At 34.7% G+C, this 19984-nt stretch overlaps 1 protein-coding gene and 1 pseudogene across 4 annotated transcripts; one reads left to right on the plus strand and one right to left on the minus strand.

Annotated features, from left to right (window-relative positions):
* The first annotated feature begins 8193 nt into the window (after positions 1-8193).
* Positions 8194-9691, plus strand: LOC124839415 (CBL-interacting serine/threonine-protein kinase 4 pseudogene; annotated as a pseudogene).
* A 718-nt stretch (positions 9692-10409) lies between these two features.
* On the minus strand, positions 10410-19872 carry LOC124839413 (neurochondrin family protein). Of its 4 annotated transcripts, XM_047315228.2 has the most exons (19): positions 19622-19869; positions 19353-19530; positions 19132-19279; positions 18911-19047; positions 18469-18572; positions 18240-18335; positions 17849-17942; positions 16899-17019; positions 16619-16818; positions 15997-16088; positions 15671-15726; positions 14607-14696; positions 14429-14528; positions 12987-13088; positions 12829-12901; positions 11322-11485; positions 10875-10917; positions 10715-10792; positions 10410-10622 (listed from the first exon to the last, which is right to left on the minus strand). In XM_047315228.2, exons 1-18 carry the CDS (start codon positions 19652-19654, stop codon positions 10737-10739), a joined length of 1887 nt encoding a protein of 628 aa, XP_047171184.2. In that variant the 5' UTR covers positions 19655-19869; the 3' UTR covers positions 10410-10622; positions 10715-10736. The 4 variants fall into 4 exon arrangements, with proteins under 4 accessions (XP_047171184.2, XP_087952411.1, XP_047171186.2 ...); XM_088096285.1 differs by lacking the exon at positions 19622-19869 and having other exon boundaries at positions 19390-19525; XM_047315230.2 differs by lacking the exons at positions 10410-10622; positions 10715-10792; positions 10875-10917; ... (1 more) ...; positions 12829-12901; positions 12987-13088 and adding exons at positions 13454-13682; positions 13779-13818 and having other exon boundaries at positions 19622-19872.
* Positions 19873-19984: the final 112 nt, after the last annotated feature.

Genomic DNA, 19984 nt, shown 5'->3' on the forward strand with positions numbered 1-19984 from the left:
GTTTAATGCTGGAACAGATGGTATGTTACGTTACCTTGGTAGGACGTGCATTCCCAACGATGGCGAGCTGAAGCGGATTATTTTGGAGGAAGCTCATCACAGTCGTCTTAGCATGCACCCTGGCATGACTAAGATGTATCAAGACCTACGAAAATCGTTTTGGTGGCCTGGAATGAAGAGTGATGTTGCACGCTTTGTGGCATCTTGCTTGACCTGTCAACGTGCAAAGGCTGAACACCAACGTCCAGGAGGGTTGCTTCAATCACTGGAAATTCCAGAATGGAAGTGGGACAGCATCTCCATGGATTTTGTGACTCACCTGCCACGAACAGTGAGGAATCATGACTCAATTTGGGTGATCGTGGACAGACTAACGAAGAGCGCTCACTTCCTACCAGTGAATTTGAAGATGTCAATGACGAATTTGGCTAAGTTGTATATCAAGGAGATCGTTCGTCTTCATGGAGTGCCCTCAAGCATCATTTCTGACCGAGACACGAGATTTACATCTCGGTTTTGGCAATCACTGCAAGGCGAATTGGGAAGCAAGCTGCAGATGAGTTCAGCATATCATCCGCAAACTGACGGCCAATCTGAACGTACCATCCAGACACTAGAAGATTTATTGAGGACATGCGTCCTAGACCACTTAGGCGCATGGGATGAGGTCTTGCCACTGGTGGAGTTCACATACAACAATAGTTTCCAATCTAGCATTGGAATGGCGCCGTTTGAAGCTCTCTATGGGAGGAAGTGCAGAACGCCACTTTGCTGGTTCCAGGAAGGGGAGAATGTAATAACTGGACCTGAACTCATCCAGCAAACAACCGAGAAGGTTAAATTGATCCAAGACAGATTGAAGACGTCCCTGAGCAGGCAGAAATCTTATGCGGATAGAAGAAGGAGGCCTTTGGAGTTTGCTGCAGGAGATCACGTATTCTTGAGACTGAATCCAATCACTGGAGTGGGAAGAGTTGTTCGTCCAAAGAAGCTGTCTCCCAAGTTCATAGGACCGTATCAGATTTTAAAGAAGATTGGACCAGTAGCCTATGAACTCGCGTTACCTCCTCAATTATCAAATTTGCATCCGGTCTTCCATGTGTCTCAGCTTAGGAGATACATATCTAATCCTTCTCATGTCTTGGAGCTGGAAAACATTCAACTGCGCCAAGACAGAACGTTGGAGCTACAACCAGTCCGCATTGAAGATGAACGTACCAAGCTGCATAAAGGAAAAGACATCCGTTTGGTAAAGATTGTATGGGACGAAAAGACTGGAGATTCAACGTGGGAAGTAGAGAGTGCAATGAGGAACTTATATCCACACCTATTCACGGGTAAGTTCTAAATTTTCGAGGACGAAAATTTTTGTAGATAGGGAGAATGTGAGATCCTTAATAATTAGCTTAAGTTAATCCTGGCACCTCACCCTTAATGCTTGCCACCTCATTCCCAGCCATTTAAAACCCACTTCCTAATCTGATCACAATTCTGTCTGACGTGCACGAAGCACCACGCTCATCATTCTCTGAAACATTAAAACGCACTAAACTCTGCATGCACACACGCCACTTGTCACGTTGGAATCTTCTAAATCAGAGTTTGGTGTGCATGTGGCAACCTGTGACACGTTCTTCCAATTGAACGTTGGTTTAACCAAAACCAGACTTTTCGAAAACTCTCTCTCACTTGCACGAACTCATCTTCAACCTCTGAACTCACCCTTTCATCTTCTCCAACTTCTCTCTAAAAACCCTAAACTTCTCTCTGCTGTAATCCTTACGTTTCTTCTCCAATCGCGTTTTCAGCACCGTAGGAACAACCACTGCACTAAGAGCTATCCATTAGACCGAACAGCTTCAAAGACTGACACTGGTAAGTCCCTTTCGTAGTTCGTCCTTAGGTTCTGGAAAAATAGAGTTTTAGTTGCATGCAAACTGGTATTCTAAGAGTTCTGTAATCTGTGGTTAGATTTGGTTCTGGAAGAGTCAAGAATCCTAAGCAAAACGTAGTTGGACGAAGCCATTTTTATACATCTAGAACAAGCTTGAATTTCAATCCGGGTAAGGGAAGCTTATATGTTTAATTTATACTGTATGTTGAATGATCTGAGTTGCATGAATGAAGAATATAAGATTTGAGATGTATGGATGATCACTGTTATTGTGCATGTATGAATTTCATGAAGTTGAGCTGTTATGAATGGTTACTGAGATCTGATATGAATTCTGGTTTTGATTGATCTGTTATGGATGAACACTGACTTTTATGTATGATATATGTTGTTGATCTTGATTAAAAAGCATGTTGAATGGATTATGTATGAATGGAGTATGTTTATGATATATTTGGAAGGATTTGGATATTGAAACTGTATGATAATGATGTTGAAGGTGAATTAAATCTGGAATGAATGTTATAAAGTTGGAAAAATGAAATCTGGAAAATTCTGTTAAGTTTGAGAAATCTGGAATTTAATCTTCCCTTTTATGAATGACGCTCGTCACTGTACGGTCATAGACCGTTCGGTTTTTCAGCAAAATAACTTAGATTTGGAATTCCTTCATTTGGAAGGAATTCTGCTCGAGAACGAGCGTCCCCAATTTAGTGAATGAGCGTTCGTTTCAGCTCAGCTTAGATAAATATTTGAAACCTTACAAATACGTGACGTTCGGCCTTAAGTCGAACGTTCGTCCTCAGTGACGTTCAGCCTCATGTCGAGCGTTCGTCCTTAATGTCGTTCGGCCTTATGTCGAACGATCGTTCTATAGAGCGTTCGCCCTTATACTGAACGTTCGTCTGAAATGGCGTTCGGTCTTATACCGAAGCGTTCGTCCTAAATAGCGCTCGGTTTGTATCCAGCGTTCGTTCTGATTTGTGCTCGGTCATTGACCCAGCGTTCGTCCAAGGAGGGTTCGGTTTTATAACTGAACGCTCGTCCTTATCATTGAATTCTGAGCGAACGTAACTGGCGTTCGTCCAAATTGTTAATTAACGTTCGTTCTTTGACTGGCAGTGTTGTTTTCTGAAATCAGTTCATATTTGGTTGTTTATCTAAATACTTTCTTACTGGTTTATCCTTTGGATTCTACCTGGATTCTTTACACTTAAAATCTTTCTAAGTATCATCCATATTTTCTAAGATCAGTACCTTCAAATTATTAAGTGTCGAAACGAATTAAGTGGATAAATGGTTCGTTTCTTTTGTTCAGAAACGAGAAGGTAGGAGTACTGTAACATGTTGGTCCCTATTGATTAAATGGTGAACATTCGTGAATTTAAGAGAGTGGAACATAGAATGAAAATGTGAAAATGAGAAATGTTTAATGTGGACGAATGATATGTTGAACGAATTATTGGAATTGGATTTTTACGAGCGTTCCAGGGAGGAACGTCTCTTATATGATTGAATATTGAATTGGTAAGGTATGACTGTGGTTAGTTAATGCTGGCTTGGTCCATCCTGATATTCCGTGATACACCTCTTCAAGTAGAAGGGGGTAGTCATGCGTGGGAATGGCAGGAGGCTCTAGTCCATTGAGTACTCCGGACAGATAGGGTTAACCTCGAGTGGCAGCTGGGGATTGATCAGTTACTACACCACTCGGGTGCAAGGACGCCTGTAACTACATGGTTCATACAGTCCGGACGGTCTGTCTTATTATATACCTTTATATGATTATTATTTGATGAATTACATGCTGTATGTGTGTTTAGAAATGTAACTATATGTGTTGATTGTATAAATTAAATATTATAAGCTTACCCTTGCATTTCCATTGTGTTGTCTCTTGTATATGTACGTCCGTCTTGTCAAATGCAATGATCATCCGTTGTGGATGTGAGCAGATGGTGATGCATCCCTTGAAACAATGCTGGAAGAAGAAAATTTGGACGACTCCAATCTGGTTGAAGTTGAAGTAAAGGCCGAGCCTTAGAGTGCTCGTTGTAGTTAGGCTGTATATGTTAGCATAGTTATAACGTTCGGCCAATTATTTTGTAAGGCCGTTCGCCTTATTCATCTCAGATGTATTTTGGTGCTCGTTAGTTTATGTATTTAAGAGCGTTCACTCTTGGTTTCATTGTATGCGTTTATACGCGTCCTCTGTACTGATGCCGTTAGGCTTTTAATCCTGTTTTAATGCAAAGACTGTTTGTGATTACTGTTAATTGTAATTAATTCTGAATTATAGTGATTACTGTATTTTGGGATGTTACATTAATAAAATAAGGAAATAAAAACATTAGATTCTTATTTGTGAAAAATTGTGTAGATATAGTATTGAATATTAAAGAATATATTAGAAGTGGACTTTAAACTTAATTCAACCCCCACAAAATCGGTTTGTAAGGTGAGGTTTGCACCTCACTTATATATTATAATTTAGCCTTATCTCTAGTCGAGGTGAAACTTCCAACAGAATATATCATTATTAAAGATTGAAGAATATTTCAATAAAATTAATTACCAAGATATTTGATTATTTTAAACAAAAAACTAATATAAATTTTAAACTCAGTCAAAGTCAAACAAAAATGTCTATTTCTACATATAAGATGTTTGATAGAGTTAGAAGAACACACTTTTAAAGTATAAGAAATTAATTCTAAGAAAATGACATAAACAAATACTCATTCTAAAGGCTATATATTAAAACTTATTAATCTTCATAATTATATTTTAAATTTTAATGGGCACACTATGTATTAGATGATAAAAAGAATTGAATGTTTAGGAAATGAATGTGTGTTTTAAAATAAAAGAGAGTTGTTAGTTACAGTTGAGAAAAAAAAACACAAGTGTTATTTGTCCTTTGTTTTTTATTAAAAATGATAGAACATACAACGTTGTTGAGTTTGACTTCCCAACCAATATTCAAAGTACCAAGAGAAAGTGAAAGCGAAGTCTTCAAACTGAAGCCATCATTAAGCACCAATCTATGAATCTCCTTCGAAATTACATGAAACCAAACTTAAACTGCGTGTGCGGGCTACCTCGTATCATTCACTACGCTTTTTTTTTTATCACTCTACTTCAATTTTTTTCCTACATTAGATATAAACAAAATAAAAATGACATTAATTTATTAAAATGTAAACTTTAAATCTAATTAAACTTCACAAAATCGACTTGTAAGATATGATTTGCATTCTCTTATATACTTTCAATTGGTCATATTTCTAATTGATGTGAGACTTCGAATGCGTTAATCCTTTTTACAAACACCACTCATGTATCATCAACATCGTACTAAAAAGTTTAGAAGAGTCATTTGTAAATATATATTTCTTTTTTCAATTTCTGCACGTTTTTTAAACATAAAATTATAATAATAGAGTGATGAAATATCAAAACTGGCAACGTATTACTTTAGTAAATTAAAGACAGCATTTACTTTAGTAAATTTGTTTAGGACTATGGTTGGACAATTTGATTTTATAGAATAAGATTAATTTGTGGATACAGAAGGAAGTTGTCTTTCCGAATGAATCGAAACACGCAATAGTGATAGGCAACACGGCTCTATGAATAGAAGGAAATGAAAATGGCGGGTCTTATTTTTTATGACCAATTATTATCATATGCAACCTTCTTCAATAAGTGACTTTTATTTTCAATATTCATCACTCATTAACTACATTTTTTTTTCTTATTAATAAGCTTTGCAATTATAATAGCTCTTGACTTTATAAGAGAATGGTACTTTGTACTCAATTTTTTTCTCTCTGGGTTGTTGCACATGTGATGTGATGTACCTCAACCCAAAATGTATTCAAAATAGATACTCAAACTAAAAGTAAAATTAAGACTATACATACTTTTCTATATCCTCCTATCATATTCAAATTCTTAACTTCTATTCATCCATCGTATATAAGTAATTAAATATACCAAGAATATATATAGAGAATAAAGAATCTATTATGTTTAATTTCTTTTTAAGAAATAGTATATTCCATGTAACAATGATATATATTGTAATTTAATATTTTTTCTTCTCTTTTTCTCATTGATTTATAAATGAGTAATGATATCATGACACACTTTTATATTTATTTGATATAGACTATAAGGATAAAATAGTCATAAAAGTGTAAACTTTTGTATTGTTTCAAGAAAAAAGAAAGTAAAATGTAAGTAAGGATAGTGTCAAATGAATGTAATAAATTTAGGTGTGTAATTTTTTTAATAAATACAAGGTATGATAAAAAATAAATATTGAAAGCAACCCAACATAAAAGAGCAGTTCACGAACAAATACATAAAACAATTTACCTTCCTCTTACCTATGTGAGATTTATTCTTGTATTTTTATTTATTTTTTCATTCACATCTTGCAATATTTTTTGATAAATAATTTAATATATCTTAGTACTAAATAATAATTAAAATTACACATGTAAAATAATATATATATTCATGAACTAAATGCATATAACTTTTTGTAGATATTACAAATGTATTAGGACTTTTATTTCAAGATAATATTAGAAACATCTACCAATAATGAGTATTTGATTTTCTTTTTTTCCATTTGACTCAACATTTTAGTAAAATATAAATTGTTATTAAATTCCTAACTTGGTCACACTAAATCATCTATTTAGTAGTATTTCTACTTATACAACTACAACGTGTGTGAATTATTTATAACAATAATCAACAATTACACGTTTTTATTACAATTGAGCAAAATTTAAAATAATTTCACATAAAGAAATATATGCAATGAAAATAATCATTAAATTAGTATGTCATTTGAACAACGATTTATATGTAATTTGAGTGATATGACACAGTTTCCTCTAATCACTTTTAGTGATATACTTAAAGAGGTAAGATAATTTATGTGGTCTCTTTCTCACTTGGATAAATAATATATAATCTAAAAGATTATAACGATAAATATATGAAAAAGCTATATAATAAAATTTTGAAATGATGATAATTTGGTTTAAAATAAATAATTATGCGTGAAAACGAATAGAATATCAAAATTTTAAAGTATTTTTTGCTCCATATAATAAATATTACTATTTTAAATTATATATAACTTGAAAAACTCCCATAGGCTACTTTTGTTAATACTGTCATTCGCAGAGAATACCTTGTTTTGGTAAATTCTTTTAAAATATTAAATATTTAAATTGAAAACTCAAAAAAAAAATCCCTCTAATATTTCTCTCTTTTTCTCCAACCTTAATATTTGAACTATATTTTATAATGATTTACTACTATATACTTCATTCACAAATTACACTTTTTCTATAAATAATTTATTCTCAAGATCCTCTTTATTGTGTCCCAACAAATACTGTATTTTTTATCCCTTAAAACGATTTTCCAATCATATCCTATGATGTGGACGAATTCATTGATTTCAATTATTAAACATAATTAGCATACTACAAAAAATAAATAAATAGAATAAAATAAAACAAACTTATGTTATTTAAGTCAAAATACGTTTATGACAAAAGTAAACAAATAATAATACAATAATATTATAATAAAAATAACGGTCCCTTTCAGAAATAAGAAGCGAACAATTGATATGTATTATTATTGAAGATGAATTTGTTCATTTCAAACTAAGTAAAACCCTTCTTTTATATATTGCATAAATACTTTAATAATTAGTAATATGAACTATATTTAGAAGAGAGTAATTAATATTTATCATCACCTTTTGAAAAAAAAAAGTATAATTATAATTAAAAATAAGTAGGTTATTTAATTTTATGCGAATAATTAAAAAATTTAAAACCTACAAAAGAATTATAAAAAAAATATATCAAAATTCTCTCGTTCAAAAACAATACACACAATTCCGGAAGGGATATTTACGATTTGTTCAGGAACAAAAGTCACATATTCAATATACTCTAATTTTCTAAAAGATTTGTTTTCATTATATCATTTTAAAATTGAAGGTAATATTATTACTTTTTCAATTTTTACGCTTTTAATATGAGATGGTATCTGATATTTATTAATTTTAAATATAAATATTAAATGACAAGATAAAAAGATACATAAGAATGTACGATCTTTTATATTTTCAAAAGTTTGAGAGAATTGAGAAAAACTCTAATTAATTAAACTTGTATAATTTATTTCCTTCGTTGGATCAAAAGGCAAGGGCAGAATGGGAATGAGGAAAAAGAAAAAATTGTATATATATGGAAGCACACTCCGTGACAGTTGGTTGGCGTGGTGATTCATTTCCACAAGATGGAAGCGTCGCCGCCACCACGTACCATCCTCGGTAGGTACCAGCTCACGCGATTCCTTGGCCGCGGCAACTTCGCCAAGGTCTACCAGGCGCGCTCACTCGTCGACGGCGCCACGGTGGCCGTCAAGGTCATCGACAAGTCCAAGACGGTCGACGCCGCCATGGAACCCCGCATTGTGCGCGAGATCGACGCTATGCGCCGTCTCCAGAACCACCCAAACATCCTCAAAATCCACGAGGTTCTCGCCACGAAGACCAAAATTTACCTCGTCGTCGACTACGCCGGCGGCGGCGAGCTCTTCTCCAAGCTCTCCCGGTGTGGCCGCCTCCCGGAGTCTCGGGCGCGGCGCTATTTCTCCCAACTCGTCTCTGCGCTCCTCTTCTGCCACCGCCACGGCATCGCGCACCGCGACCTCAAGCCGCAGAACCTCCTCCTCGACGCCGCCGGCGACCTTAAGGTCTCTGACTTCGGCCTCTCCGCACTCCCGGAACACCTCCGTGATAACCTCCTCCACACCGCATGTGGCACGCCGGCCTTCACTGCGCCGGAGGTCCTACGCCGCGTCGGCTACGACGGTTCCAAGGCCGACGCTTGGTCCTGCGGTGTCATTCTCTACAACCTTCTCGCCGGCCACCTCCCCTTTGACGATTCGAACATTCCTGCCATGTGCCGCCGAATATCCCGCCGCGACTATCAATTCCCGGCGTGGATCTCAAAATCCGCGCGCAGCCTCATCCACCAATTGCTGGACCCCAATCCTAAATCGCGAATTTCGCTTGACAGAGTTTTCGATAACAGATGGTTAAGGGATAAGAAGCATGTTTGCTATAATGTGTTGGAGGAGAGTGTTGTGGAGTCTGATTTATATAACAAGTGCTGCGACGGTTACAAATTGGGGATGAACGCTTTTGACATAATATCAATGTCGTCGGGGTTGGACTTGCGAGGGCTGTTCGAAACGACGTCGGAGAAGGGGAGGCGGAGGGAGAAGAGGTTCAGTTCGGAGAAGAGCGTGGGAACGGTGGAGGCGAAGGTGAAGGAGGTTGGGGAGAGGTTAGGGTTTAGGATTGAGGTTGGAAAGAACGGTGTAATTGGGCTAGGAAAGGGGAAAGTGGGTTTGGCAGTTGAGGTGTTTGAGATTGTGTCTGACTTGCTCCTTGTTGCTATTAAAGTTGTAGATGGTGCTATGGAGTTTGACCAACTTCATTGGGATGATTGGAAACTTGGCCTTCAAGATGTTGTTCTCTCATGGCATCACAATGAGTAGAGCTCCCAACAGCAGAGTACTCTGTTTTACTACTGTTTTGCACTATAGAATGATCAAGTCTTGTGTACATAAGCAGAATCAGTAGCACAGTTTCATCTCAGCCTTTTCTCAGTATGTGCATATCATTGACTTTTGTTAAGTTATTTTATAAATAAATCACTCTGAATAAAATCATGGTTTTGTTAAGCACACAGCATTTTGGTTCAGCTAGAAATCGGTTTGATGGATTGTATGTTACTAGTTTTCATTAAGGTAGAAGTAAAAATTACTTTCTCTTTAACTATATAATTATAAAAAGTGCTTTGTGATTAAAAATCCACCGACACTGATCTTGTCCTAATCCATTTTATTATATAATATCAATTATACCGACATATGGTCTATATATAATAGTAAATTTTTTAAAAATTGGGTACGAACATAAGTAATATATATTATTACATTTTATATTTTTTTTATTTTAAAATTATTGAAAGATGTTTTCCATTACTAAATAATCTCAATTTATTTTTTATTTTTTATCACAATCTTTATTTAACAGTTTTTTTTCCACCTGAAATCGCGCATCATCAAATCAAGTTTTTATGGTATACATGGTAAGTAATATGGAATTTTAATTATATATAACTAATTAACAGTTATATTCTTTCTATATTAGTTATTGAAAACCTATTTCCTTTTAACATTTAATCTTTATAATATAATATTTACAATAAAACTAAAATACAAATAAAGTACAGAATAAATACAAGTTTTTACGAGTATAACCAATCATGCACCCCTCACTGACCCTGTTTTGAAAAAAACATTCGTTTCAGTTTACTTTTCTCTTTCTCCTTTATTTTTAAAAAATTAATATGAGAATATTTCTCTCTGAAAAAAAACTCAGCCGATCATCATGGTGTAACACAAGCAAAAGAGATATACCGCTATAAGAAAAAAGATAAACACTTTGGATTTTCATGTACTTAAACTATTTATGAAAAATAAATTAGAAAAAGTCTAACATATTACCTTTTATCTCTAATAAATAAATCTATTAATATTTATGACAAATCAATTAGCCCTTCTTCCAATTGCATGTATTGGCACATCACTTCACTTTTACAATGAATACCTGGTAATTTAATGTTGTAACAAGCAGTCAGAAAGTAGAGTAAAAGATTTTCATGAATTAAATATTTGACAGAGTGAATTTAGTAATGGTACCTTCCAGATAAGAGGATCAAAATCACGTCTTGACAGCCTCTCTGATACGGGGGTACCGATGAGCCCATCGAGAGAAGCCTGCAGAACAAGAGTTAGAAAATGCAAGGACCTCAAAAGCCTTTGGTGCTCTAATAACTAGCATTACAGTAAACATAATCACCAGATGAGACAATTTCTGAAAGATCCATATCCTCTTTAGTACCCTGCAACAGATAACCAATCAGGTGTTAGCACGGAACCGAACCATAACTCGTAGATTTGACAACACTTGATATCAAAATCAATGCATGAGATGTATATGTACTATGTATATGGATTCAAATCATATCTTTATCATAATCAAATCATATAACAAAAAAATAAAGACAGAAAGAGACCAAGGATTTTCAAAACTTAAAGGATACTATTCAACAAAGATTGTTACACAACTGTTCTATTTGGCGTGGAAAGACACATTATTGAGATCATTGAACATAAACGTATATAGGGCATAAATAGAATTACTTTTGCCTAATTCTTTACAAAGTAGTTCGGCTGCAACAGTATTTTCTAAATAAACAATGCAACTTTAGACAAATTAACAATTAACAATGAAAGGGCAATGCACCTGTTCTGATGAAGTCAGACATCTTGCAATGAGCAGATAAAGAGTGCGAAGAGTGCTATAGTTGAAATCAGGTCGATTCAAAAGAGCCTCTTCTGATGTATACTCAAAAACCAGTGCACAGATGCTTGCAGCCATCATCATACTAGCCATTTCATCAGTGTTATCTACAAACCATGTTTCAACAACTAAGTTAAGATACATGCTTTACTTCATACTGTCAATTCATCAAATGAAGTAAAAAAAAATAAATGGTACTTGTCAGAGATACAGTCAACAGTAAAAGGATCGCTAAGCAACATACATGAAATTTCCATGGTGAAATGTTTCTAAGCATTCCATCTAATTTACTAGGATTTTATAATTTTGAAAGTCATAATTCTCTCATGGGGCCCTGTCACACATAACATAATAAACACTGGCCCAAGCGTGGCAAGATCCTGTTCAAGAATACTTGCCTTCCCTTTGGAGATTTGATTATAGTATCTCAGCATGACTGAACAATTCCCTCCGTAAGAATTTTATGTTTTTTTCTCCACTGTGAGATCTAATTATAAAAAATTACCTTCTCTCACATTCATTGATGATAAAATACTAGTTTTGATGTTAAGGGTTTCACTCATTGTTCATTCCATTCCATATCACCCAAAAAGATATAATATTGAAGAATACAAGATAAACTCAGTTACACGGTTTTATTAAACAAAACAAGATTACTATCACACAAAAATTAACAACTGTAGTTGGAGACTAAAATCTCATAAATCTCACTAAAATCTCATACTTCCAACATGTAACTTATGTTCCATATATCATTGAATACATGTAACTTATGTTCCATATATCATTGAATCCCACCATGCTCTGCAGCTCCCACACCCTAGCGGGCAAGTTGTGTTCCTTTTGATTAGTTACAAGCGAGCACAGCAATGTTGGTATCACCACTTGAACTACTCGTTTGCAGCTGAGACATGGTAAAAAATTCTCATACTAGTTGATAAGAACCTTTAGTGAATCACACTACACAAGAGCTGGCCGTTGTAGTCAGAGGGCTCAAAGGTATAATCAAATACCTCCAGTGTGGAACTCAAGTCCCACATCTTGCTAGTGGATCATAGCAAGATTACATGCCTAGTTTATATCGTCTCAAGAAAAAACTTTGCTTCACTTTGGCTTTTCAGCAAAGTACAACTGAAAAAAAATGTTCGTTTTACTGTATTTCTGGACAAAACATCACATCCTCCCACAACTAAGTTTAAATTCTCATGTATGATGATTATAAGAATTTTGTACATGATTCAAACCCTAAGGCTACTCTCTCACATTTACACCAAAAACTGATCTGAAATTTAGCAGTAAGGTACAAGGCACTGGGGTAGTCAAGCCTGAGAAACAGAAATCTCCTGCTTCAATAGATACATACATGCTACTTAGGTACAAGGCTATTCTCGCACATTTTAAATATGCTTGAGAAAACACTAATTTTAATGGTTGCTGACAAGTATCGTACCTGACCAATAAGCTAATGCTTTAAGAAGACGAACAATAGCAGACTCATCCAACATCATATGCATTTTGTCTTTCTACAGTAAAAAAGGTGATACTCGTGTCAAATTTTGCAAAATCAATATATTATTAGAAGGCTGGTCACTATGATAAGAAAATCACCTTCAATAGTAGGTTCACTATTGTATCACACGCCAAAAAAATGCAACCATTGTCCTCAAGAAAAGCATTTGACCCAACTAACTTATTGAAGCAATCTAAAACCTACAAATAAAAACAATATATTTAGCAGCCAGACAATAAAAATTGTTCTGTTACTACTGTTATTGAATGATGTTATTGCAATAATTGAAGGGATTACTTGTAAATATGTATCTTGTACACACGTGAGCACTCTTATTTCTAATGCAGAAGAAAAACGTTAATAAGGAACAATATTAATAACTAATAATGTGCAATATTTTCTAAGATATTTCCTTACTTAACGTAATCAAACTATATCATATTTCCCTATTTAATATAATTAAATCATATCTTGAAGGCTTTCCATCAAGCTAGTGCACATGTATCATGAGTCAAGTTCCTTACGAATGTCATCAACACAAAACTTCCTGATAAACTTGGTGAACATGTCGGTTGCTAGAGCTAACAAAGTCTATAATGACAAAGCTTCACACGTTGGTTGGGTGCAAGTGTGTAAAGATCACGTGTTTAGGAACTTGCAGCCCATAGCAGTTGTTGACCTTTAGTCAGGCAACATAGTGGTCCCTCGAGAAGGGTGGTGGCTCTGATTGCAAGGTCACATTAGAGGTCAAAGGATGCAACAGGTGAACCGAAAATGCTTGGATGGTGTAACAGCTGCCAAGAGCAAAAGTGATCATAGAGTAGGACAGCTAAGGAGGAGAAAAATATGATCAGAAGACATGACGACTGCCAAAGAGAAGAAATGCTCACAAGGCATGGCGGTTACTAGAGCAAAAATGCTCAAAGAAAGCTGCAATTGTCATAGAGCAAAAATGTTCCCGCGGTTATTGTTTAGCCAAGATGAAAATAAAGAAGTCAGAATCACAGTCAATGAACGACAACAACTACAAATCAAAGTGACAAAGCAAGTGAATGACACAGAGCGACAAATATAATCAGATACAACAGAAGAGGTGACTAATTAGAGTTTCAATTTTTTTGTTTAAGGGAACTTAGCAGTGGAATAGTGGCAAAGCATGTTGACGAGGATGGTACCACTCTGATATCGTTAAAAAAATTATTAGTAACCGAGCATCTTATGTGCATTTGAGTAGTCTTATTATAATAAAGAAGAAATACAATAATAAGGAACAAAATCAATAAATAATAATGAGAAATATTTTCTAAGATATTCCCCTGTTTGATGTAATCAAACTATATCTTTAACAGCAATAAATGTGAAAGCCATGTGAGAATATCAAAATGAACTACACATCAATCAAGCAATCGTTAGACTCTTGATTTACTTGTAAGGATAACCTTTAAGGAAATGCATTAATAAGCGAACACTAAAAAAGAGGAAGGATAAATGGAAATTTTAAATTTAAAAATACAAGTATTGGAACCAAAAAGTAACTCACAGCCTCAAGTCCTTTGCATGAAGCCAAAGCTTTGCATCCTTCAATCTTCATAGTAATTTGAGACAGCATAGGTAGAAGAAAGCAAACAGAGTAGAAGGGCCTGGAACATAGAATTAAATTATGCAAATGCTCCACGATAAAGGAATTTTCTTTTGCCCATAATTATCTTTGAAGATACCTTTGTTCATCTTCACCTTCAATGGAAAGCATATACCCTAAAAGATCTTGAACCTTCTCCTTGCATGCTAGGGGTGCTTCTGCAAGATAGCTGAAACAAAAACTATCCAAATTAGCATAAGATGAAGAAACAAGGTGAAAATTGATGAAACAACTATCTAAATTAGTTTAAGATGATGTATACAATTGCAATTTGCTTCTAGAAAATAAATTAAATCTGCATGCTTTTTTCCTGATACTACACATACATTGTGTTAAAAGGTGGACTTTAAATCTAATTCAACCTTACAAAACCGGCTTATAATGTGAGACTTGAATCCACTTATATAATATGAAATCGTCTTATTTTTAGTTGATGTGGAATCTCCAAACACACCCGTCACAAAATATATATATCTCGAATGTGAGACTAAATATTAATGAGTGGTCTAATAACGACAGTAGCAAGTAACACGATAGACCCAACAAATAATAAATCTCTCTAGGATAGACTCTAACTCATGACTCTGATACCATATTAAGAAGTAAACTTTAAACCTAACTAAACCTTACAAAATTGGCTTATAAGGTTGAGTTAAGCTTAAAGTCCATCTCTTAACATAGGATTAGAGAATCATAAGTTAGAGTTTGTGCTAACGAGATTTGTTCTTTGTTGCGCCTATTGTGCCACCTGTTATTTGACTGTTATTAGACCATCCATTAATATCTAGTTTCACGCTCGAAATGTATATACCTTGGCATGAAGGAGGTGTGTTGGAAATCTTACATCAATTAGAGATAATACGATTTCATAGTATATAAATGGGTACAAATCTCACCTTATAGGCCGGTTTTGGAGGGTTGAATTAGGCTTAAAATCACTTCTTAACACACGGCAATGATATGACAGTGAAAGCATGAATAATATACAGATTAAGAAGGTCTATCATTGTTAAAACTTTTACATAACAAATGCCACACCAATATATGAAAGATGTCTTCCATATATGATTTGACATAAATCATTGTTAATCCATCAAGAGTCAAAGTAAACATAATTCAAAAGAAAGCAACAGTAAAACATACCTCCCAATAATTCGCACTGAAGCAAGTAAATCATCCCCTTTCTTTTGCCCATGTTCCTGTATGATTTCATAATTATAATTTGCTATAAGTTTGTAAACAAGATAAAGAGAGTAGGAGAAAATAATACTATAATGAGATGAACTGTATATATTTCAGAATGCAGTACAAAGTATGTTAAAGAGAAAAACAACTGGTATAATGAAAATGAATTGTATAAAAGACAATGAGTCTCTGGTTACCCAAGTATTTATACTACAGTTGCCACCAACAATGACTCTGAACACTAATAATTAAAATTACATTAAGCAATTAAACATCAGCCTTACCTTTGCATCTTCCAAATACTCTAGTACAACAGCAATTGTCTCGTTAAGCTGGAGAATCAGCTTTGTTAGTGTGCCTTCATCTAGGAGGTTTCCTGTAAAAGAAAGAGTACGATGAAGATGCATTATACTCAATTAACAAGAACTTAACCACAGAGACATGTTTCCAAAAGTGTCAGCAGCACTGGTTTCAAAATGTGAGACAAGTATCACATTACCAAGTAATCAAAATCACAATAGAAATAAAATCCGAATTTCCAAATGGTATCCATATCCATATAGTTTACAATTGACAATACTAGTTCACTATATTCACTGTATGGGAGTACAAACAACTAACCAGCATGATTAAAAATTACATTATGTTGAAACCTTTTAGTATCATTTGAAATGTAATTAAAAGCCATGTATTCATATTCTCACCCATATACGTTCTAAAAATGCTGCTGAAAATACTACACACTCTAATCTTCACATTTAACAGATAATAGAATTGAGAAGAACCCCTCCAGCCCAAATTTATCTTTTATACATACATACGTACGTCTCTGTGTGTGTATTCAAATTAACGTTTGTGATGAAACAGAATTTAAAGGCTGAGTGAATTGGGTTTCTTTGAATATACCATCATTTTCCTCAACATTTGATATTAATTTTATTATCTTCTCAACCAAAGAGTAAGCAACAGCCACATTATGTTGCTTCGTAAAAATTGCTTCAGCAGTAGCTGAAGTATCCTGAGGCGCTTCATATTTCAAATATGCCAGCTCATTCAGTAGAACAGCAATTTCGACCCTTGACTGCTCCAAGACAAGCAAAAGGCACCTAAAATGGGAAGGGGTGAGAAAATAAACCAAGACACTCAATGCAGATGAATAAAAAAATTATTAGCAAGCACAACTTACATGTTAGCTGAAGCTGGATCTCGTGCATCATTTGTGTTTACTTGGCTAACCAACCAATCCTCTCCATGCATGGAAACCATAGACTCGGCTAAAATGAGAGCCTGCAACCTTTCAGCAGGAGCTGTACATGAATAATAAATCAACCAATTCATACAGCTTAGTGTTTTATTGTCTTAAAAAACCATAATGCAGTACAGTAAGATAAGAACATCTAATATAAAACTTCAGATTAACCATATGAAAGTGCAAAGAGGAAGTGTCCTTCCATCCACAACCTTTCCTTCAAACCAACCACCTAATTAAAACTAACTCTCCAGACTAGAGAACAGGAATTAGTCCATAAAGTGTTCAGTTTCTTGCCACAACATAGCCTGCTATCTTTAAATCTTTCAGTATGCAAGATCAAACAAGTATGTAATTTGTTACAGCATTTATATGGTGCATTTATAAATACTGTAACTTGCATTTATTTTTTCATTCATACTTTTATAGCTTCATATGTTAGCACTTTTATTTGGATTTTTTTTCCTTTTAACGTGATTTGCTGATGTGGCAATGAACAATTATTGAAATAGGGAACTGAGGAGGTTGATTACAGCCTTTCATTTCCTCTGTGCGAGTGTAACCAACCAATGCATATATGTGCTAGTTACGTTTTGCAATAGACAGATTACCATCAAAATATTTTTTTTTGTCAGTCTCTCATCTCTGTTACTCTTATCCTTGAACACAGGGAATCATTCCTTAAATTTTAATTCCCCAGTCCATAGAGTTTTCTATACTCGGAGTTCATTCTCGCTACATACATTCCATCTCATTATTTTTATCAGCTGAGGGAAAATTGCTAAAATTACAAGTTTAAAGTACCAAATGAAAGAATGCATCAAGAGAAACTGAAACAACAGGTAAAATGTACTGTGCACATAATTAAGTAAATTGTCTCAACATACCAACACGGTTCTGCAGAACAGCTATTATACCAGTGTGGATATTGGTTGACCAGCTATCTTGAGGATGTAATCGCAGGGCATTACGAAGTTGTGTCTGAAAACGTGGATTGCTTGTAGTCAGTTGCAAGGTAAATGAATTAAGTTGCACATACATAAGTTATAAAAATATCAGGAAAGAAAGAACTGCAGAGGAATGACTAGAATATGGAGAACAGCATCTAATTTCTGATCTAGAAGTAACTTGATAAAATATCAGGAAAGAAAGAACTCTAAATAAACCAAATTCCAGGGCCATATCAATTTAAGTAGATTTTATCTTCATGTATACTAGAATATCATTATGCCATAAAACCACGCCAGAAGGAAAACAAAGTAAGACAAGATCACATACAGAATCTTTTGAGGTAAGAATGGCATTCAGCAAGTGGAGAGCTTCAAATTTCAAGGAATTGTGCAAGACAGCAAATTGCCTTGCTATTGCTGCCACCTGTAGAGGAACGTGTCAAAAATATTGCTTCACCAAAGACATTATATATGTTTATTTACCATGATGCAAGATTACTTAATAAAAATGAAAACAAATTAAGTACCAAATAGAAATATTATAGAAACACACTTACAATAACTGAAATGTCAGATAAGTCATTATTCTGGAATATTTCAAAGGACATCCTACCCAGAATCAATTGCAGAAGTTTGAAAGATAATTCCATCAAATGTGAACCTGCAAATTAGGAGCATATGTTTATAATTCCCATGTTAGTAGATGTGTTATATACACACTAAAAATGTGGTTTTTACATATAAGAACTAGTTTTAAACCCGTGCCTAATTATTCTGGACCAATATCTTGTTGATATCAGTTACAGAGCTCAAACACAGATACATGAATAGTACAGCCTTGTTTACCAATAAATTCCATTCCCAACTGTTGTGCATACTGTGTTAGTGTATTAACCTAATACAAAAAATTAAAATACACTAACTGCCAATGGTTTCACTCAGTCCCTTACTTTTCAGTACGGTGAAAGCAAGCATTACCAGCAGACAATAAAATCTTACCGTCTTGCAAAGCACTCATTTGAGAAGCTAATATCTTGATGCCTTCAGATTCACAAAATCTCGTGATTCCATTTCCAGAAGCAGCTGACACCAAGTACAAAAACTCATAGCATTCTTGAAGAACAGACGAGCCAGACCTTAACAAGAGATTAAAAAATAAACAAAAAAAGGACTAGCCGAAGGCAAAAATAAGGTGTATGAAAGCAAGTGTAGATCATTACTGGGTGGATATTACTTCTAACACAAGTGGAATATTCAAAACCATGTCCTCCGAAGAAGCTATATCTGGAACGCGACAAAATGCAGCAAGAACAGTGATAGATAGGCTTAAATATGCATCGCGATTCTCATTGAAGCCACTTCCCATACCTAATTCAAAAAAAAAAAAACGTGAAAAACACATTAGAAATGAATAAAGAAGGAGCAAGAAAAAAGTAAGTACCAGTTCTAAGAAGGCGATACAGAAAGCGAGGGCCAACCGCATCATACACTCTCTGAAGAGAGGAGTGATCCTCAGCTTTGCAGAACTTGGTGACGAGAAGTAGGCCAGCAAGACGCTGTTCGTCTCGCTCTCCTTTCAGCAGTTTCAAGCAGTCCTCCAGGTTGGGACTCTGAGTTCCCTTCATTCATGAACACCATTCACAATTTATATATTCAGAAAACAGAGAGAAACAACGGAAAATGCATAGATGAAAGTGGTGTAGGAAGTACCTGTTCAGGTTCAATGGAAGGTTCCGCCCTCATCTTCTCCTCAGACGTTGGTTCGGTAAAAATTCAAACGATTTTCACCTAAATCAAACCGTAATAACTGTTATTACCGAGCAAGTCACAAATTGAAGTCCACCTAGAAAGCTACCTAGCGGGAACAGGGAAGCGATGGTGGACTTCCGGAAAAACGCAGGGGAGATTAGTAGAGAAGAAAGAAGAAAGCACTAGAGAATGAGAGTAAAACGAAATTAAAATTAAGTAGAAAATATTATTCAATATATATATATATATATATATATATATATATATATATATAAAATAAAAGGTAATAATTTCTAATTAAAATTTGAAATCGAAACAGCTAAT

Source organism: Vigna umbellata, chromosome 8 (genome assembly GCF_029865625.1).
Source record: "Vigna umbellata cultivar VRB3 chromosome 8, Vumbellata_1.0, whole genome shotgun sequence".
Classification (NCBI taxonomy): Eukaryota; Viridiplantae; Streptophyta; class Magnoliopsida; order Fabales; family Fabaceae; genus Vigna; species Vigna umbellata.

Bases quoted from the DNA above. Each gene is read 5' to 3' on its own strand.
- LOC124839413 (XM_047315228.2), bottom strand. From the start codon at position 19,654: ATGAGGGCGGAACCTTCCATTGAACCTGAACAG. The intron at 13,089-14,428 runs GTGAGTTACTTT...TTTTATTTGTAG, and splicing joins CATGCAAAGGACTTGAGGCT to GTTTTAGATTGCTTCAATAA. The intron at 12,902-12,986 runs GTGATTTTCTTA...TTTTTACTGTAG, and splicing joins TAGTGAACCTACTATTGAAG to AAAGACAAAATGCATATGAT.